The sequence below is a fragment of the Lissotriton helveticus genome, chromosome 8 (assembly GCF_964261635.1).
Source record: "Lissotriton helveticus chromosome 8, aLisHel1.1, whole genome shotgun sequence".
Lineage (NCBI taxonomy): Eukaryota > Metazoa > Chordata > Amphibia > Caudata > Salamandridae > Lissotriton > Lissotriton helveticus.
Window position 1 is genome coordinate 293,429,988 of NC_136069.1, and position 22,255 is coordinate 293,452,242.

The window sequence follows — 22,255 nt, forward strand, 5'->3', positions numbered from 1 at the left end:
ATGCAACTACAAAATCTAATATAGAGTTGGAATCGCCATGGAAAAAGGTTTTTCCAAATCTCCTGGGTCTACTTTGTTGTACACTTGTTTATGCTAAGAACCTATTTAGAGCATTCCCATAATTATTGTGCGTGAAGTGGACTACTGGGTCTCCGTCCATATCAACCATGCTGCAAACTGTTCCCAATGTATTGGGGCACGTATGGGAGTTAAAATCACCTAGCCATATGATGTTAAGTTCTTTGTGCAGTAGAGACCCTGTGAATTTCTCCAATTCTTTTTCTAATGAATCTATAACAGCCGCCATACTGCCACCAAAATTGTTGGTATAGTAATTTATTAGTATCCTGCACTGATAGTGACTTCCTACAAAAGCTACAAGCTGGAGATACGGGGAGGAGTTTTAAAATTTAAAGACCTTAAGAAATAATGTGTTCGAGATTAGGGTTACTAAACCCCCATTAGGTCTTCCTAGTGGGGGGGGGGACTGCATTGGTTTGGTTGGTTCGGTAACCATTTATAAATATTGGGTCCAAAGCCCATGTCTCCTGAAAACATATGCTATCTCGATCCTGCCATAGGGCTAACCACTACACTTTAGCCATCTTTAATGCAAAACCTGCCACATTCCACGTGGCTAAATATATCCCCCTTTTTTGTTGAACTGTCTGATTTACTGCGGACTGTGCTCCTGAGTTACTTGATAGAGCATTACTACTAAGTAAAATGTAATTTGCTGTCCCCCTAGGAGGTTTAGTCAGATACTTGGAGATCTGTGCAAGTATAATGTTTGGAGGCTCACTAGCAGATCTTAAAATACCTTCTGCATCCCACACGGGTAGTCAGTCACAGGCCTCAAGGTCATAAAGGCGAGTGAATTGATTTGCTAACTCAAGCCTCGTCCTCAGTCTATAGGGGCTAGGGGGATCCTGTGATGGTAACAAAGGGGGGCATGAAGGATTGTTTAAAGATCTCAGACTGTGGGGAGGTGGGTATAATATGGGTCTGTAAACTTTTGCAAAAGGAAAAACAGAAATCTGTGTGGAGAGCAAAGGGGCATTTGTGGAGGCTCTCAGCAGGCTTCCTACAACATGCCGGCTGTTAAAGTTAACAACAACACAGTCACTATTAGTATCTTTGGCAGAGTGGCCCACCCATCCAACCCTCCTGGCCCTTATAATATGCTTATCCAGACTGGTGCCCCATAGACAATAACCTTTGAGCTGAGTGCTGAACCAGTGTAAAGCTTTATTCATTAACTGGACCATGGACTCCCTTTGATCCATGCTTAACGGGCACATTGGCCAATACTAAAACATAAGGGAGTGCTGCTTGGGGAGGTCTAGTGTGTGTAGCTGGCTTATTCCTACAGGTAGAGACTCTGTGATCGAGGTTGCTTCCCGGCCCGCCGTTCTCTTCCGCTCATTGATTGTGCGTTCGCCTGGGTTGCCCAAGTGGGGATGTTATTTTGGCCCTAAATGGTATGGACATTCACCTCGGTGGCCCGAGTGGGGATGTTATTTTGACCCTGAATGGTGTGTGGTGTGGTTGTCAACAGTGGCAGCGGTGGGAAGGAGAGAATATGCTGAGGGATTGTGGGTAATATCTTAGTGTCTGAGCAAATAACCTAGTTTGCCTGCTTTGAGTTTTTGTCCTTCCCATCTGAACCCCCTGCTGGAGCACCCAAGGATCCTGGGGCGCATTCTAATACAGGATGGTGGGGCCGCAAGTAGGAAATCCACAGGTACTAGAAAAAGAGCACCCGTTAATAAGGAGATCTATTTTCTTACAACAGCAGTCCTTCTTCTGTATTATTCACAGGTACAGGAGTGTAATGAAGGGAGGGTCTAAGGGTCCCCTTCTTATACACAGTGCCTTCTTTGAAGTAGGAGAAGTTTCTAGAGAATTCACTTTGAGGTTTTTGAAATTTCCCTGTCCTGGCTCCAAGCTGGCTGCATGAACAATGCAGAGGTGACAAGACCTTTGTGTGAAGTCAGAGCACAGCCCATTTAGTTGCAAGTGGGGCTGTGCCCAGCTCCACCACCCACATTCTGCCAGTTGATGGCCTATCCAGTCACACCTAATCCCTCTATTATGTGGCTGTCTGGGAGGCATAAACAAAGTTCAACTGCCAACTACACTCAGTCATGTGACTCAGGATAGGCTGCTGGCACAACTCTAGTTTAGGGCAGGAAAATGTCAACTTTCTAAAAGTAAAAAGAGCAAATGATGGACGGAATGCTGAACAATGCAAACATTTACCCCAGCCACAAAGATCTGGGTTTAATAGATTGCTGGATGCTTGTTTCAGGTCCAGGTAGGACCTGGCTTGGCGGTTTGGGCTGGACTGTTCCCATGAGGAGCAGGGTCAAGACTGATTTGCATATGGTTGGGTCCAAACTGGGGTGGTGAGCAAAAAAACTATGGATTAATCCCAGATCTTGGTGATTGGGGGTGAATGTTTGCATTGTTCAGCATTCCATTTATCATTTGTTCTGTTTGCTTTTATCGCCCTAAGTGGGAAGGGTATGCCCAGATGTGGGTAACATGCTCACTGCACCACTGGATTTATGCTAGTCTGGCTGAAGAGGGGGGATACCCCGAAACTGATCCCAGGATGCTTGTTTCCGGTCCAGGGAGGACCTGGCTTTGCAGTTCGGGCTGGACTATTCCCATGAAGAGCGGAGTCAAGACTGATTTGCATATGTCTGGGTCCAAACTGGGGTGGCATGGTGAGAAGAATAACGATGGATTAAGCCCAGGTCTTTGAGTAAATGTTTGCATTGTTCAGCATTCTGTCCATCATTTGTACTTTTACGTTTCTAAAAGTGGCATTTTCAAATTGCAACTTAAAATCATACTTTATCATTAAAGAGGATGTTTAATTACTATTTCTCAGACACCAAACATGAAATGATCACCTGTTTCCAATCAAAAGTTACCAATTAATAAATGTAATAAGGTGGCCCAATGTTAACCTATGGGAGAGGTAGGCCTTGCAGAAGTGAAAAACGAATGTAAATGTTTTTCACTATCAGGACATGCAAAACTTATAAGCACATGTCCAACTTTTTTAATATACTGCACTCTGACCAATGGGCAACTTTTGGCATACCCTAAGAGTAACCGAGATGCATTGAAAAGGAAGTTTTAGGTCTTGCAAAAGTTTTTTTTGCCATGTCAAACTGACAGTTTAAAACTGCGCACACAGGCTGCAATGGCAGTCCTGAGAGAGGTTTAAAGGCTACTTAAGTGGGTGCACAATGAATGCTGCAGGCCTACAATAAGCATTTAATCTACAGGCCTTGGGTACAAGTAGTGCTACTTGACTAGGGACTTATAAGTCAATTAAATGTGCCAATTGGGTGTAAGCCAATTTCACCATGTTTAAAGGAGAGAGCACTTTAGCACTGGTTAGCAGTGGTAAAGAATGCAGAGTTCTATGGTCAACAGAAGTGAATTTCAGCATACAAGGAGGAGTGAAGGCAAAATGTTTGGGGAACACCACCCAGAAGCTAACAGGTCTAACACCTACTGAATGGCACAATAGGTGCTGCAGTCCACGTGTGACATTTAACTTTCTGTGCCATGGGGGCATTTCTTACACCATAAACTGCGGCCTTCCTGGAAATGTAAACATGCCAGTTGGGGATAGTCTTGTTTTAGGGTCAGAGTGCATGCACTGGGGAGTGGACAGCAGCACACCAGTGCGCAGTTTGAAAAAAAAAACAGCTGCATCAGTACAAGATGAGGTTGTGATGATGCTGCCATGGTGCAGGGTCGAAAGCTCCAGGGAGGAGACAGAGTGCTGGAAAGAGCACAGTCCAAGGAGAACAAGCTCAATGCACAGCTGAGCTGCTGCCTCCAGCACCTGGAGCTGGAAGCGCACATCCTGCAGGAGTAAGAGGCAGAATGCAGAGAGAGCTGCCAGTAGCTGCACGTCGATGGGTTTGGCAATGGCCACTGCCAGGAAATGGAGCACATCTGTAAGGTGGCCAAGAGCCACCGGTGCAGGCTCACAGGGGTGAAGCAGTACTGCAAATTAGTGGGCAAGGTGGTGTTTTGTCCTGCATCTCCCTGTGGCTCTTTTTATATACAAAGGAGGGAGTAGGTCATGCAACTCCCATGGAGTGCTAAAGAGGAAATCCTCTCTTGAGGAGAGCAGTTGGCCTAGCGGTCGACTTCGAATCTGGGAAACTGGGTTCGTGTCTCGGCAATGACGCTGAACATCCTGTGATTCTGGGCAAATCACTTAATCTCCCAGTGCCTAACAAAAATGAATGTGTCCTCATGTAATGCAACTGGTGCTATGTAAAGCACTCTGATACCAGATTCACGCTATATAAAACTTTGTAAAATGAAAAAATTAAAGAAAATAAGAAATAAATATTCCCATGATGTCCGCAATAGAAGCATAAAAGTGAATGGAAACAAGAAATGCTCCAGGGTTGGTAAAAAGAAAGTATTGGGAGGAATGCAATGCAATGAAGAGCAGGAAACTAAGCTACATAAGAAAACCATCCAGAGGGATGTCTTGAAGCCCACTATTTAGTATTGCATGCAGTGCTGTTCGTGACAGACTGCTGGAGGTGATTGTGTTGAGACTGCAAACATAGACCTGTTCAAATCAGAGCTTAGATGCACTATATTTTTCTCAGCTGGCTTTAATCAAGCTGTGAAAAATAAATATACACACATTTCTGAGCCAAAATGGAAACTGCAAATTATTTCTAAAGTCCGGCTATAATGTGCACACCAATAACCATACTTAACTTCCTCCAGGTGTAAAACGCAGCTTTCAGCTGACCCACGCATAACGAAAGCTTACAGCAGGAACCCAGAATGAATTAATGTGTGCATGGGAACAACAGGAGAGTCGTGCTCAAAGTGCCAGGTCTCTTGGGAATTCCAGGTATAAAGGCTTCTTCTGTTCCGAACAGCATAAATAGTTCCTTTACAGACAGAGTCATACGGTTTCATTTACAGCACAACACACACTACACACAACCCCATATCATTTATTATTGGTTAAATATTGGATTACAGTGTATGGAACCACACATTCTAGGGAAAGAAGATTGATTTTCAAAACGAGGCCGTGCTTGTCGAGACAAAAAATATCTTTTCAGCGAAAACCGGTTTTCCTTTCATTTCTCGCAACTGCCCCCTAGCAGGCCAGTGCAACTGATTAGGCGTCTCCAAGGTGTAGCTCGTTAGCTGCTGGTGGCTTTCCAGCTGCCTGTAAGTAACTATCCTATGTGTAGCCCAGCCTTCCAAATTAGAAGCTTTTGATTATTTGCATACTAACAAGTGGCGACGCGTCCGCTAAGGCAGAGGAGCGTCGCCCCACTGCTTTTCAGCAGTGTAAATAAAGGAAAAATAAAATGACAATAACTCGATGTTATTATCATTTTATTTTTTCCTGCTGAGGCAGCTTTGCGGGGTGGGGCTGCTCTGCTCTGCTCACAGAGCAGGGGTAGGAGTGGTGAGCACTCTGTAAGTGCGCATGAGTTCTTTGGCCGACTGTTTTCGGCCGGCTAAACAGTCATGTGCACTTTGCATGGTCTCCACCCATACTGTATTACAACCTGGGTGGAGAACATGGACTCCCAGTCCCCTTCTGACAGCCGAACCACAGCACTCAGACCAATCACAATGCTGCATTGCAGCGTTGTGTGTGATTGGCTTAGGTGAGCGTGGGTGTTTCCTGTCCGGCTGGACACGTAGAGACAACGAAGAGACGTGTCTAGGAGGTACGTTTATTTAAATTTTTCTTTACCCCTGCCCTATGCCCTGCCATCCCCGATCCGTGTCAGCCACCACTAATACTATCATTGAAAAGTGTACATTTGAAATTAAAGGGTGTTTATTTTCAGATATCAAAAAATCCTCAGCTGACGCTTGGAGAAAAATGACTGAATTTTCAAATTATATTTATAACTGATATTTGAGTGATAAATCACGGGGCACTGGGGAGACCTATTACTAATAGTATTACCTTTTTATTAAACATTTTTTGCTGGCAACTGTGTGGGTGTTTAGATAGAATATTGGAACAAGAATATCATGGGACAAAATATATCAAGAATATCAGGGACAAAAATATTGTGGCGGTAAGTTTCTATAGGTAAGCAAAAGTTTACTATAGATAACTCCACCCATATGTACCTTGACAATATATATCTCTTGAAGGTACGTAGATGTAGAGTTAATAATAGTAAATCTATACTTACTTATTTGCACTTACCGTCTCAATAGCTTGTACCTCGATATTTTCGACATGCTATTCTGTCCACACAATATTTTTGTTTCCGATATTTTGCCAGCAATCGACTACGCCTGATGATCACTGCTGGTAATCTGGCATGTGGTGGCCACAAGTGTAATAAGCAGTAGTGCCCAGCATGGCTCGCTGTGAGGGGGGGTCGCACGGGGATAGGGGGGTTCACAGGGTTGCGGGCAGGGGGTCACGTGGGGAGGGGGGATCATAATTCAAAAAAATTCAAATTAAAACATCTCTTTCTGCCAGATCCCGCGAGTTCACTGCTTCTGCTCTCCTGCTTTCCTTCCTCCGACAGGAACAGGAAGCAGGCAGCCAGTCTCCCTCTCCTAAGCCAATCACAACACTGCAAGCAGCGTTGTGATTGGTCGTGAAAGCGCCCAGCCAGGGGCTAATGGGGTGGCCATGTTCTCCATGCAGGCTGCATTGCAGAGTGCGCATGACTGGTTTGGGTGGCCCGAGAGGTCCTACCAAATAATCTTGGAGCACTCAGGAGTGGACAGACCACTCGCCTCCCCGCCCTGCTCAAAGAGCAGAGCAGTGCTGCCCACCCACAATGCAAAGCATACATAAAATGGTAATAACTGCAAGTTATTACCATTTTATGCTTTAGCTTTCTTGCACTGCGAGAAAGCAGTGGGGCGACGCTCCTCCGCCTTAGTGGAGGAGCCGCCCTTGGAATATGGTCAGATATGGTGACTATTACAACACTTGATTACATTTGACATTAGTAGCTCTTATTACAGAAAAGGTTTGAGACCCCTGTCATAGATGATTTGATTTTCCTATCCTGCAGGATAGGATAGAAACAGCTCCTCCTCTAAGACAGAGGGCGTTTCTCGTCAGCTGCACAAATATTCAGCTCACATGGAGGCTGCAGTTAACTGGAATGCTGTGGGCCAGCCAGGGCACATCTGCCTTGCCTTCTACAAACGCCCCTCAGCACCCACACGCCAGCTCCAGTGTCACCAGGCAGGTTCTGCCGTTGTACAGCTAACAAGGTTATTGCGAATTGTTGAGGGGTTTTTTCAAGGCCCTCAATCGTTTTTTGAGCATGTACAAATTCGCCTTGCTTGTCTTTCCAGGCTTGAAAGGGATAGCAAATTGAATCTGAGGAAAGGACGCCTCGAGTGCATAATCTGACATGAAAGTGGATACCGGCGCATTCTTTTCAGTTGTTAGTGAAACCGAGCAGGAGAGCAGGCGGGCAGCGGCTCGGCGGTGGATGAACTGTGCACGAGCATTAGAGGAAAGACTGAAATGTTGTCAGCGGCCTGAACAGGAGATACTAAACAAGAAACAACCCCTGTGCTAACATATATGAGAATAAAGGCCATACATATTAAGAGCTGGTGAGGCAAAAATGTCAGCAATGAGAAAAAAAAGCCATCTTTCAGCTTGCAGTGAAAGACTGTCTTCTCACTGCAGTTGCAAAGTGGTCACGATCAGAGCTGGGAGCTAAAATAGACCTTCAGTTTTCTATAAACATGGTGAATGAAATGAATGAAATGAAATGAAATGAAATGAAAGGAATCTTGTAATGCGCGACTAAGCCCGAAGGCATCAATGGTGCACTAGGGTAATACAGTGAGTACTGCTATCCTGGCTAAAAAGCTTGAAGTCGTAGATTCAGTTCTGAGAAATGAATGAAATATTTCAGTTTTTCAACTTCTGGCACTTATGGATTTATAAGTAAATTAAATGTGGCAATTTAGTGTAAGCCAATTTTACCAGGTTTAAAGGAGGGAGCACAAGCACTTTAGCACCGGTTAGCAGTGGTAACGTGCACAGAGTCCTAAAGGCCAACAACAAAGTGGGTGAAGGCTAAACATTTGGGGATAACCCTGCAGAAAGGGCCATGTCCAACAATCGTCTTCCAGTGTTGGCTCATATTTTAGGAGAAGAGATTGACTTTGGATTAAGTGGCACGTCAGTAGATCAACCAGTACCTACCTAGGGTTTGGAGTAATGATTAACACTGTGCCTCCACTGTGAACTGGAATGAATATGCCATTTCTAATGAAGAAAAGTAATATTGGTATGTATGTGTGTATGAATGTAGTATGTGTCTAGAGTGAAACTAGCCAAAAAGCAGTGGAGTGCTGTAAAGGGGTTAAAAGCAGGGCACAAGTCCTAAAAAAAGAAGTGGGAGGACGCTGACGTCACGACAGGAAGTGACGTCACGAAAGGTGGCTTGCACCATTAGACTCATTGCCTCCCCTCGCTCACCCCTTAGATGCGATTGCATCAGAGAAGTCAGCGCGTGAGCAGCGCTCTGAATGTGTTCCACCCTCTCCCCAGAGAGGCCAAAGAGTGAATGTGTGGCTCCATTTGCTCCAGTAATCGAGCTCCTGGTAAAATAAGTGGGGGGACGCCATCCACCCAGGTGGTACCCCAACTCGAGCCCTGGTTAAAAGCAATAATACAGTCATTGCGTGATTAGTGAGGTAGATGGGTTCTGGGTGCAGACGTTTATCATTACTGCATTGTGATGAAGTGTTCTTTAATTGATGCATCTTCAACTTTACTAAATTACTAAATTCATGAAGGGTTGGGGCGATGCTGATGGATGCAGGGATGTTGTTCTAGATCCCGGGTGCACAGGTGAAAAAGGCCTTCTGCTTTGTTTTTAGTTCTCTATAAACCTCTTGGTCTCCAGTCTCATGGTGTTCTGCCTATAGGTGTAAGTTCAAGTTCAAAAGACCTTTATTCGAATTTCATAAAATTCATAAAAGCACCGCAAAATCATTACAAATCATTACATTTATACATACATGCAAAAAATTAATGAAATATATCTTGATTAAAAATCTCATACAGTTCAGCTCCAATAAGACAAATTTCTAATTTCATGGGTTTTCCATCGTTTTACGCACTCGTGTAATCAGTCTCAAAAAAGTGCTAGTGTGGAAGATTAGTTCGTCAGAATCCAGGGAAACTAACATTCTATAAGACTCATTTAATGAGAGTGGTCTATATTTCTTAAAATAGGGAGTTAAAAGCCATTTAATATATCTAAGATAAAATTTACAAAAGAATAGGAAATGCAAATCATCCTGTGAGCTGACACCATCACAGGGGCATGGATTAAAGTCAATACTGTGTCGATGCCCCAATGGAAAAGACAACAAAAATGTCACTGTACCCGCTCTTAAACGAAACAAAAGTGATCTCTCCCAACTAGTCATAGGTAGGGTGAGGTACGGCGGGAGAGGTTGTCTACACAGGTCATTCCCTAAATATTTTGCGACAGTTGATTTCTGGGATTCTCTACCTATTCGTTCAGTATTGTAAAGTGCATGCAGTGCGTTTTTAACCTCGACCTTATCCTTAAGTTCAATTACAGTAGGGTCGGTAAATAAAATGCCCCTGTCCACAGAGTTCAGTGTTTTCGAAACTTCTGAGAGCCATGGAATCGCCATCCCATGATCGCAATTAAAACAATCTTTTATAATATTTTGTGTAAGGGTGGCAGCATCATTCCTCCAGACTCTAATCCAAAAAAGTGCTGGTCTGGCTCTAATAAAATCACTGATATATGACAGATTTAATTCACTGTGGCAAATATAATCAGAGGATGAAATCGGGGCACCCAATATTTTCCTACAGAAACGACTTTCCTCCCGTTGGATACATTGGTTGCTTCCCGACCCCCAAACCTCTGCTCCATAGGAGGCAACAGGTAAGCACTGTAATTTAAATTTTTTTTAAATAGCTTTAGTTGCACCGATTTTCTTTGGGCGAGGAAGACTCATCACAGAATTGATGGCTTTCGAGAACTTGCTCGTGGCGTGGGCTAAATGCCCACCCCACGAGCCGTTCGCAGCGAAAGCCAATCCTAGATAAGGAAATATAGGAACAGATTCGAGTTTATCTGTACCTATCTGTATAGTGTTGAGCTTCCTTTTGCCAGGGCCGCAAGACATAATAAAAGATTTTTTTAAATTAACCCGCAAATCTAGACCCTCCATAAAATGGACGAAACTATGGACAAGCAGGCGAAGGGCATTAGGTGTGCGGGCCATAAGCACCGCATCGTCTGCGTATAAAAGCACTGGTAGGGGTTTCCCTAAGATTGTCGGAACATCCGTAGTGACTTTTTTCAGGCAGTTGGATAAACCATTAATGTAAATAATAAACAACAGGGGTGCTAAAACGCACCCCTGTCTCACCCCCCTGCCTATGTGAATGGGTCCTGAGACTTCACCGTCAATCCCTATTCTGATGCGTGCTTTCAGGTCAGTGTGGAGATAGGCGAGGAACCTGACTAGAGTGTCGTCTAGCCCATTATCAGATAGGATTTTCCAGAGTTTGGATCTATTCACTAGATCGAAAGCGGATGAAAGATCCATGAAAGCGAGGTAGGTGGGAGATGATCGGGCAATGCCGTACTTATCAATTATTAATTTCACATTCAGGCATTGCTCCACTGTTCTACCCCACTCCGGAATCCCATCTGACATGAATCCAATAAGTCTGTGTCTACAGCCCATTCGAGCACTCTGTTATAAATTATGCGTCCCAAGATTTTCAAGGTGTTATCCAAAAGGGAGATCGGGCGGTAATTAGCTGGTTCCGACCTATCTCCCTTTTTAAAGATTGGGAGGATAATACTAGTTGCCCATGTCGCCGGCATAGCCGCTGATGGCAAACTATTAAAAACATTAAGCAGAATAGGGGCCCATAGATCAATGTTGTATTTGATAATATCTATGGGCAGGCCATCGGGGCCAGGCGCCTTGTTTCCAAGGCTCTCTTTTATAGCTGTTACAACTTCGTGAGCTTCAATCTGTAGACCAGCCTGTTGTCCTGAGTTAAAAGTGGGTTGCTCCTCTGGTGGTGCAGCGTAAATTTTAGAGAAGTGGGTCTCCCATACGTTGCTAGTTATGTTACAGCTAATTGGGGTGAGCTTCTTACCCATTTCTCTTGTTCTCCGAACGGCGCACCAGAAAGGACCACTGCCACCCAGGTTTGCACTGATCACCAGCGATTCCCACTGTTCTAAAAGTAGTGTTGCCTTTCTTTCTGCTAACTTAGTTTTATACTGTTTCCTGGCTATCTGGATGGTCGTTTTACACCTAGGATTGGCATTAAGTGCCTTTCTTAGTTCCTTGTTAGCCAATGAACAAGCTGAGTCAAACCACCTTGGGTCTTTACCTTCCTTGGGTAATGGGACTGATAAAAGAGTTTTTATAACAGAACACAGTACTTCAAAATCTGCAATTGTTTTGTCATGATTAACATTCATAGACAGGCAAGGCTTAAACAGATGCGAATGTGAGGTTTGCACACTATCCAAAATTGCCCCACAATCAACCCCCCTCCACTTTAGTCGTAAACCATCAATTGATGGTGTAATATCCCTTGCGCCATTCAATTTCATAAAAACAGGACTGGGTGCAAGGTTCAGGGTAATTGTCAAAGGATTATGGTCACTAAATGATGTCACCATCACTGTAGACTTTACTATACAATCTGAGAGGTGTGGTGACATGAATATATAGTCAATGGTGGAGCTGCTGTCCCTACTTATAAACGTGGGGGCATGGGGGATGTTAGGATTATGACCTATTCTCATGGCATCGTCAAGGGCAAATTCAGTTAATATGTTACCTAATTCAATGCCCCTGCGTTCCGCTTGATCGTGATAGATCCTTTCCTCAGTCCCATTTCTCTTTGTAAGTTTAGCATTAAAGTCACCCCCAATTAAAAATCCTGACTCTGTATCAGTTACTACACTACATTCCAATTTTCTTAAAACCTTTGACAGGGCCAGAAAATTCTTGTTCGGTACATGATAAAAATCATTATTATAAAAGTTTATTAAATAAATCTTGGTCTTTGACTTTAACTTATATTCAAGAATTTGAATATTCGGATTGTCGCTAGACAGATCCCTAATTGAACCACCAGCCAAGATCTTAATCCCGATAAACAGACCACCCACTGCTCGTCCAAAACTAGGTTTGGGTGATGTTATACTAAAGCAGTGGTAACCCTCAATGTGCATGTTCCCAACAGCCCATGTTTTCTGAAACATGAGGATATCCATACCATCAATTATCTCAGCCCATGCGGGACTGAAAGCTTAGGTTCCAGCCCTGCCACATTCCAGCTGAGGATTGATAAACCATGGGCACTACAATGCCTAGTAGGCTTACTCCCAACGCTCAACAGTATGTCCCCATTAGTGCTAACAACGACATGTGGAATACTATTTACATTCATATCATTCACTGGATTGTCTGAATTATTCCGGTTTATACATTCTTCAGCCAATAGTGGTTGCCCCTCGTGTTTGTTATTTAGATCTTGACTACTGGTAATACTCTCAGCCGCTTTATCCAGTCAGTCCTGATCATCTAAATTGGAGAAGTATTCAAACCGGTTATGAATAGGAATGTTAAATAACGACCTAGTATCATTTGTTGGTATATGTTGGTTGAAAGCAGGTCCTGGGTGTGACCTTTCCCTATGATTATAGTGGGACATAATAGGGAATTGTGGGTAGTGCGGAGGGTATACTGGCATTGGGGCTTGGTGACGCCAAGTGTGGCCATTCAAATGGTTAAAATCTTGGTTCTGAGAAAAAAGTGGGGATTTGATTCTAGCTCCGAAATTCAGGTCCTGATGCGAGATGGGGAAATTATTTGACATGATTTGTTTGTGGGGTATCAAATGTCTGTAAAAGTAACCTAATGGGAGAAGAGTCATGTTAAATTCCCATGGTGAGGGTAATGGGGCACTAGCCAATGTTTTTTCCGCCCATTGAGGGTTTTTAAAATTTATTGTAATGCAGTCCCCCTCAAACTTTTTCTTTAGTGGGCCTATCCAGCCTACTCTCTGAATATGGATAATCTCCCTTGCCCCTTCTGTGGGAAAATTGCAGTTTGCGATTAACCAATGAAGAGTTTTATTTTTAAGGGATATGGGGCTCTCCTCTTGGTCCTACCTTAATTTTGGTGTATTAACTAGGACCAACACGTATGCCCCACACTCAGGTGGTAAGTTAATACGTGGTGGGATCTGCGTAGTGGTTTTTTGGGGGGGCTGTACCATAAGGCGATCATTAGTAGGGTCGTGCGATTGGCTTATGGGGATCCCCTTGGGTTGTTCGGTATTTAGGTCCTTCCTTGGCTCTAATACTGCATTAGTATTAGTAAGGCTGGGGTTAGCTACTGACTGATTAGTCCTAATCCCTTTGGCCGGAGCCTGCAGGGGTTTAGATATTGTTGGTATCCCTTGGGGGTTATTAGAATTGGTGCATACAAGTTTAGGGGAACTTAATGTAGCTCCTGCTCCACTATGGGCACCCTCTCTAGGGATATTCTTAATAGAGGTACTTAGTTCAGCTATTTGTTTTCCGATGCGTGTAAGCCTACTTTCTATAGGTGACAGATAGATACTGAGTAATTCACCCATTCTTTCCATCAGACGGCCAGTTATGGGGTTGTCATCAGATTTGCCATCCGTGCCTATCGTACCTTCTTGATGCTCCTCATTAACCACCTCAATTGCTTCCTCAATAGTCTTCTTAGACCTGATCGTACTTAAGTGTGGGTTGGGATTAGCACCTTTTCTAACCTTCTGTTTGTACGTGCTGTGATTCCTAACCTTAGACGTGCAGGGCTTTAGTGGATGTTGTCCTTGTTTTTGTTTATGTTTTTGGACAGCACCCTCCCGCCTACCTCTTTGTTGCCTTGTACTAGCTACTACTGTTTTATCTGGGGTAGGGTTGATAGATATGTTGGGAGTTTTTTCCAAGTACGTGCTCGTGTCTGTCTCAGAATCTATCAATGAAATTGATGCAGATAGATTTACCTCACTTGGTATGGTGTGGATATCAGCACGTGCATCAATTAGGGGTCTCGTGTTACTAGGTTTGGCCTGAAGTGGTGTAGTTGCCGATGCGATAAGACCAAGGGATAAACGTCTGGCTTGGGCTAGATCTTGCGAGACCCTGCGTTCCAGAAGTAAAATACCCTGGTCTATAGCATCGTTGGCTCTAGTTATGAAATTATCTATAGGGCCGGTCACTAAAGCTCCCCCAACTGCGGTTTTACTTCGAGTGCCCCTTGGAGACATGGTGCGGGAATGCTAATACAATAATCAGTTTAGCAAAGTAGATCCCAAGAACAGTTCTAATCAGGCAATGCAGAGGGCAATAAATGCGAGGTGGTAAATAAGAGTCATAGATTGCAGAGCTAATGGGTATAGTGGGTATTATCAACGTGGGTAATATGTACCACAGTCCATCCTCGGATATCAAGAGGCTATCAAATACGAGTCAATAAAGTACCTTTTTTGATGGTGTAAGAGGGGTGCGCCCGCCCGCCCTCTCCAAGCCTCTGAGGGCCACAGAGGGCCCGCCCTTTGCCCGGGCGCTCCCGCGCGCGACTCGCGGGGCGAGAGGCGTTCCTCTCTTTTGTGGCGCCTCCGGGCGCAGAGGTGGCGTCAGGGACGTGATTCCGCCGCTGGGGCACCTGGGAGGTGTAGTTCCTGGGGCTCCTGGTGGCTGTAGTCAGGGTTGCAGCGTGGGCGCACCAGCCGTTCCCCTCACGGCGTTGCCCTTGCGCTGGTGGAGCAACGGGAAGAAGCAGCCGTTCCCCTCAAGGCAGGTAAGTAAAGTTAAAAACGTCCCACAGAGCGCTCGGCGCTCCTCTCTTTTGTGGCGCCTCTGGGCGGAGAGGTGGCGTCAGGGACGTGATTCCGCCGCTGGGGCACCTGGGAGGTGTAGTTCCTGGGGCCCCTGGTGGCTGTAGTCAGGGTTGCAGCGTGGGCGCACCAGCCGTTCCCCTCACGGCGTTGCCCTTGCGCTGGTGGAGCGACGGGAAGAAGCAGCCGTTCCCCTCACGGCAGGTAAGTGAAGTTAGCAACGTCCCACAGAGCGCTCGGCGCTCCTCTCTTTTGTGGCGCCTCTGGGCAGAGAGGTGGCGTCAGGGACGTGATTCCGCCGCTGGGGCACCTGGGAGGTGTAGTTCCTGGGGCCCCTGGTGGCTGTAGTCAGGGTTGCAGCGTGGGCGCACCAGCCGTTCCCCTCACGGCGTTGCCCTTGCGCTGGTGGAGCGACGGGAAGAAGCAGCCGTTCCCCTCACGGCAGGTAAGTGAAGTTAGCAACGTCCCACAGAGCGCTCGGCGCTCCTCTCTTTTGTGGCGCCTCCGGGCGGAGAGGTGGCGTCAGGGACGTGATTCCACCGCTGGGGCACCTGGGAGGTGCAGTTCCTGGGGCCCCTGGTGGCTGTAGTCAGGGTTGCAGCGTGGGTGCACCAGCCGTTCCCCTCACGGCGTTGCCCTTGCGCTGGTGGAGCGATGGGAAGAAGCAGCCGTTCCCCTCACGGCAGGTAAGTGAAGTTAGCAACGTCCCACAGAGCGCTCGGCGCTCCTCTCTTTTGTGGCGCTTCCGGGCGCAGAGGTGGCGTCAGGGACGTGATTCCGCCGCTGGGGCACCTGGGAGGTGTAGTTCCTGGGGCCCCTGGTGGCTGTAGTCAGGGTTGCAGCGTGGGCGCACCAGCCGTTCCCCTCACGGCGTTGCCCTTGCGCTGGTGGAGCGACGGGAAGAAGCAGCTGTTCCCCTCACGGCAGGTAAGTAAAGTTAACAACGTACCGAAAGCATTCAGAGATGGTGAGCATGGCCTCCTGAGAGGCAGGGCAGGGTTACTGGTGATACTTGCTTTGGAAATGATGCAGCTGGTTGTGAAGATGTTACGTGCCAGCAGGGGGAGCAAGCCGAGTTCCATCAGAATGGGGATGATCTGATCGTATTTTGTGATGCCCTGGATGAGAGGTGCTGGGGTGTGTAGGTAGTAGCACTGGAGCAGTTTTCAGAGTGGGGGTGCTGTCATTGTTGTCGCATCACTGATGTCATCTAGATTTAGAAAAATCCAAGCGGCACACAAAGAACAAGTATAGCAAATAAGCCTCGACTATTCAACAGCAGAGTGCTAAGGGTGTGATATGTAGCCAGTGGTGCATTTTAGAGCACTATCTCACAAATATATTACTAAAGCATGGCGTGGTAGTGCACTGTCATATACAGACAGCACATTCTCCATTGAAATGGCTATAAAATGCCCACTTGCAGCAGTTTTACTGATAAAACTATATACCGCTTAACCCGTTCGGTGCTGATGACGGCTCCTGGCCGTCATGAGTTACGGTGGGCGTGTGCTGATGACGGCCGGGAGCCTTTATGACCACGCCCATGATCGGAATGTGCCGCACATGCGCAGAATTCCGGCAGCAGCTAGGGGGTTAAAGGATAATATGTGGACATATCATCGGAGCAGCACCAAGTAAAGTGTCTTGTTTTGTCTTGACCCTATCAAAATCATTATTTCAAACACACTTCAAAATTACAAAAAAGTGGTACATTTGTGCTCTCCTAACTGCTGATATATTTTGAAATATTTGTACAGTTCAAGTACACATATTTAAATGTAGTTGTGAGCTATAAAAAAAAATGTCATTCTACAGCCTTTCCTTTCATGCTACCTGTACTCCATTAACCTTACCAGACAATTCACTTTACCAAAGCCTTCAACTTTGCAGTCAGAGAAGGAAAAGTAAATGCCAATATCTATTTTAAAAGAAGAATAGGACACGCTACAACACAAACATTTACAACGCATGCCTTTACAACGCAGTTTTTACATCGCAACATCCATTACAACACATGATTTTACAACACATGCCATCACAACGCATTTTTAGAAACGATATTTACAACACATTCCATTACAACACATTCCATTACAACGCATACCATTACAACGCATAATACTTTTAGGGGGCAACAGTAGGTTAAGTGTTGGATAGTGTAGGGGTAAAAATTACTATTCCCACTCCAGTGAGTGCAACAGTAGGGTAGGTGTTGGATAGTGTAGAGGTAAAAATTACTATTCCACATTACATATTGTGGAGATTTCATTCTCTCATTGTAGAACCCAGTGATGCCATAGTATGACATCACTGGGAGACTCTGTAAAGAATGGTCAGTTGATGAAGCTGGACGTTGCTGTACACTTGTGTAGCTGTACTTATTTGAATAAAGGCTTTTTATTCATTAACCACTGCCTCTGTGGTGACTACACATACCTTATAATGCGTTTTAATGGCATTCGTTGTAACGACATGAGTTGTAGTGACATGCGTTGTAATCGCTGTGTTGTAATTGCATTCTATGTAAAGGCTGTTGCGTTGTAATAACTGTTGTAATAACTGTGTTGTAAATGTGGTGTGTTGTAATAACTGCGTTGTAATAGTTGTTTCCCTAAAAAGAATTACCAACAATTTGTCAGAAGACATATCCTGACATTCGACCTCTGCCGTTGAATGCACAGCAAATGTGACAAGATAAAAATAAAATGTAATGGCATCTTTATTGCTCATTTACCGTCTGGACTCCAATATGGTTATTTTGGGTGTGCTGCAGCTTCCAGCACCTGTGTGTGTAGGATGCGCTTAAGGGGGAGCTGCAGTGGAAATTCTCGTAGGCAATGGAGCAGGATGTTTGCACCATCCAGATGCAAGACTACATGGGTATGAACAGCAGTTATGAAATTGCTTTCTGGGAGGAACAGTGCAGACTAAATCCCAGCAACAGGACAAACAACCTGTGCTAACTATATGTGAATACACAATATGGCACAAAAACAAGCGTCCACTTTTTTAACATGTGCAAAACAAAAGCGGCCTACAATGTACACAGTTAGGCTAACATAGGGGAAATGACAATGTCCATGCAGGAAACGCACAACAGTACACAATCTCGTACAATACAAATTTCACTTCGCCCATATGCTGCAGGAAGGAGACGGGAGAAGTGCGGGGTACCGTTGTATGGAGGAGGCTCAGGAAATGAACGCCTCCTGAGAAACTAAACCGGAGTCTGTGAAATATGGAAGCATAAATTGACTTTGCACAGGATTAGGAATGGGTGAGGAAAACTGACCACGCGGGACGTGAAAGCTTCAATGCTAGTCAGCCTGAGCAGTGTGAAAGGGACAACTACCATGGTGACACTAATTACAGAAAAGCTGCAGAACCAGAGCTTGGATGATCCAACATGCAAAACCTACAGTATTAATCTGCACTCATCTGAGAAGCTGAACAAAAGTGGCAGCTTGTTCCCTTACGAAATCGATGAAGACAGCCCTTGGAAGATTCTACATGGGAATTATCCATTACGGTCTGAGGTGAACAAGAATTCATTTTTCAGTTTCCCATCATGCCCATTCAGCATGGGCCGAGCAAACAGTGTGAGTCTGCAGTGGCAGGAACCCTCCCACACATCCCTTGTGTCAGGCTGGATCAGTGATCTCAACCTCAATGAGAGCCTTGGCCAGCCATTGGCTCCTCCCACAAAACGGCACTGCAGGTCTCTCTCGGAGCCTGATGAGCTAGCCCGCTGCAGGTCCCCATGGAAACCTGGCAGTTCAAAGGTCTGGACTCCTGTGTCAAAGAGGCGGTGCAACAGTGGGGGCAGTGCCACCTTGCAGCGTTCCAACAGTCATGGGAACGCTACTCTTCAGCGAAGCACCAGCATTAGCCTTCCACAACATGTGCTGTCACCGAGTAGTATGTTCACCATCACTGGCTTTGATACGTCGCCAGTTCCGAGGCCTTCATCTGCAAGTAGCGGCTTTGTGGACAGTAGCGAGGGAAGCACAAGCTCAAGATGGAATTCTGGAGGACCATTTGACTTTAATCCAAGGCGTCGCCTGTCTCTTTCCCAGGAGCACATTACGGAGACTGGCAACCTCTTGCCTTCAGCAAATAGCACTCCCACCTCGACGCCAGAACTGAGCCGTCGTCAGGGCTTGCTCAGATGCCGTTCACAACCATGTGTGCTGAATGAAAGGAAAACCAGACTAAAGCGCAGGCGCGAAGAAGATGTCCGGTGGAACCGTCCTTCTTTAGACTTTTTTAAAATGACACGGACACTGAAAAATTCCAAAAGCCTTTGCTCCCTAGACTACGAGGAAGATATTGATGACGACCCGCACTTGAAGACAATAGTTTCATCTCCTTGTGACTCAAGCGACCTTATGAACATTATAACTCCTGGTTCCAGTCCAATGAAGGAACAGCTGGAAGAAGCTAGGCATCTTGGGCAACATCCTGTTGGCCACAACTCCAGGGATTACAAGAAAGCAGCTGCTGTGAGTGAAAGTGAGGAAGACACCAGTGATTGTGAGAGCATTGAAGAGGGTATCTTTCCGCTTGATTGTGGAGACTTGGACCTTGAGCAGATTGAAAACAACTGAGCCTCCGCATTCAATGACTGAGAAATATATAATGGCGGACATTCTCTTTACTCAGTCCAGATCTCTGGATTTCTAGATCTGCTGCCTTGGCCTTTTTTTAGAAGACATTTCAGGCAGGGTGGGAAGTGACTATCACCTGTTTAATATGTTGATCATTGCATCGACAAAAGAATTTTGGTTAAATGTTATTTTTGAACATTAAGGAGTAATTTTTGATTAAAAATGGCCTAAGATATTTTGCGTTTGTACGGCTTTTACAGTTCTGAAGATAGCATCTCTATTTTGAAATGAATTTTCAGAAGGGCATTCTATGAAGTGCTATTCTACTCTACACTGATTCTGGTGCGGGTAAAAGTTCCTTTTTTATTAAGAGCTTCGTGTGTAAAAGAAAGGTAAACTTTATAATTCAAACCTGCAAGCATCAGGCAATAGATTGATTGAAACTCTTGGTTGGCTACTGGTCCAAACTACTTAATTGCCTCCTTTACGTTGCATTGTTATACTAAGAAATAGGTACAAAATATTTTGACACATTCAGTCTTTTTGATCAAATGTTGTATTAACCTACTCGGTTAATATCTATGAATTCACTACTTGAATTATTTTCAGCCTGAGCAAAGTAAGCTAGTTAGGGGGCTAAAATCCTTTAGTAAGTGCCGCCTTCTCAGTCCTTCCGTTTTCTGTGGTTTAAAAGAATGTATAAGAGCACTTGAACTGTTGTAAGAGACTTTATGATCAGTTCACCAGGAGATGATCCAGTCAACAAAGCAGGAGAAAACTAGTCCTTGTAATAAATAAAAAAAAAAAATGCACTTGTATATTTATTTTTTCAGTTTTTTGTGGTTGTTAATATAACCGTTTTTACAAAACTTAGCTCGTCATGCATTGCATTTTGGGACCTCTTTCCCTTCATCAGTGTTTAAACTATATAATTGCTGTGAAGAAAAGAATATAAAACACAAATCAAATGCTACAAGTTTTAGCCACAATACCTCAATCTGACAGTTATCCTATTTCAACTGCCCTCTGAAACTTTTACTACACCTTCTCTTTTAGAAACCAGGATTCAGAATCTATTATCAATTTCATCCTACCATAATACCATACAGCAATCGACAAAACAGTTGTTCCTTTGTATTCATTTCATTATACCTTTTTTAAACTGACATTAAAAGAAATGTTACGCAAATGGCCTCTACTGGTTTGATTATGTTTCAACTAAATTACATAGTTTGTAACACCATGTAACGGACAGGAGTAATCAATGTTTAAGGTAGGTGTCACATTTTATCAGACAAACAGTTTTATGCAAACATTTGTCAGATTGTAAAGGTGCTACATTAGTAAATAGTAAAGTGCTGCAGTGTTCATGTGAATAAAACATGCAAAGTGCAGTAAAGTAAAAGAGGTTCAACATGCAGGATGAACATTGGCAGTCACAATCTTGGTAGAGGGCTAGGGCTTGGCAACATATACTGATTCACTCCTTGGGAAGCCCCCTGAAAAGAGATTAAGGGCCTGATTTAGAGTTTGTTGGATGGCTGACTCTTTCACAAACATGATGGATATCCCATCCATCTCATTACAAGTGCAATTGGATATAATGCACTTGAAATAAGGTGGATAAGATAACTGTCACACTTGTGATGGAGTATATCACCTGCCAAACAATAAATCAGGTCCTAAGATAATCCTAGTTATAAAGGATGGACATGGTGTTTATTGAAACAATGTAATTATCAGGACGGTGTCAATCAATTAATCAATCAAGAATTTGTAAAGCTTGGCAAATCACCCGTGAGGGTCTCGTGGAGTTGGAGTTGCTAACTGGTTCTTGGTGATCTTCTTCATTTGAACAGCCAGGTCTTGAGTCCTTTCCTGAATTGCCGGAGCAATTGGGCGGTTCTGAGGTGCAGGGGAAGGTCATGTCAGGCTTTGGCCACCAGTTATGAGAAGGAGTGTCCTCCGCCGTTGCATCGGCGAATCCGAGGGGTGTCTGTGAGGAAAAGTGAGGCGTATCGTAGGTGTCTGTTGGATGGTGGAAGGTCATGCGTTTGTTGATGTAAGCTTGTCCTTTGTTGTGAAGGACTTTGTATATGTGGGTCAACATCTTGAACTGGCATCTCTTCTGTATTGGGAGCCTTTGTAGCTTCTTGAGATTGGGTGTGATGTGGGTCCATCTGGGGAGACCGAGGATGAGTCTTGCTAGCAAGTTTTCTATTGTCTGTAGTGTCTTCAAGAGGAATGTGGTGATTCCTACTTAGGGTGTATTCCCATAGTTCAGCCTGCTGGTGATAAGGGCCTGCAGGATGGTCCTTCTGGTGTTGACTGGGAGCCACCTGAAGATCTTCTGGAACATGAGTATGGAAGCAGGTGGAAGACTGAAATTACCAGTTTCCTCATGGATTGCTTGCTGTCCAAGATGATGCTGAGGTTGTGGTCGTGGTCCGTTGGGGCAGAGGATGGGCCAGGTTTACCATGTGTCGTTCCATGGCAAGGTGCTGCTCCCAAAGATGAAGACTTCTGTCTTATCTGTGTTGAGTTTGAGAAAGTTGTCCTTCTTCCAGTCGGTGATGTTCATTACACATATGTAGATGTTGGCTCTAGTGGTGGAGGGGTCTTCTGACAGTGAGAGGATGCGTTGGGTGTTGTCGGCGTAGGAGACAATGTTGTGTTCATGCAATCTGATGGTGGTGGCCAAGAGGGTGTT

At 44.8% G+C, this 22,255-nt stretch overlaps 1 protein-coding gene across 1 annotated transcript; it reads left to right on the top strand.

Annotated features, from left to right (window-relative positions):
• Window positions 1-18,076: 18,076 nt before the first annotated feature.
• LOC144772620 (protein FAM53A-like) lies at window positions 18,077-20,321 on the top strand. The gene has a single exon (XM_078657060.1). It carries the CDS (start codon window positions 18,253-18,255, stop codon window positions 19,543-19,545), a length of 1,293 nt encoding a protein of 430 aa, XP_078513186.1. The 5' UTR covers window positions 18,077-18,252; the 3' UTR covers window positions 19,546-20,321.
• The last annotated feature ends 1,934 nt before the right edge of the window (window positions 20,322-22,255 follow it).

Excerpts from the sequence above, each read along its gene's own strand:
- LOC144772620 (XM_078657060.1), top strand. The coding sequence starts at position 18,253 with ATGCTAGTCAGCCTGAGCAGTGTGAAAGGGACAACTACCATGGTGACA.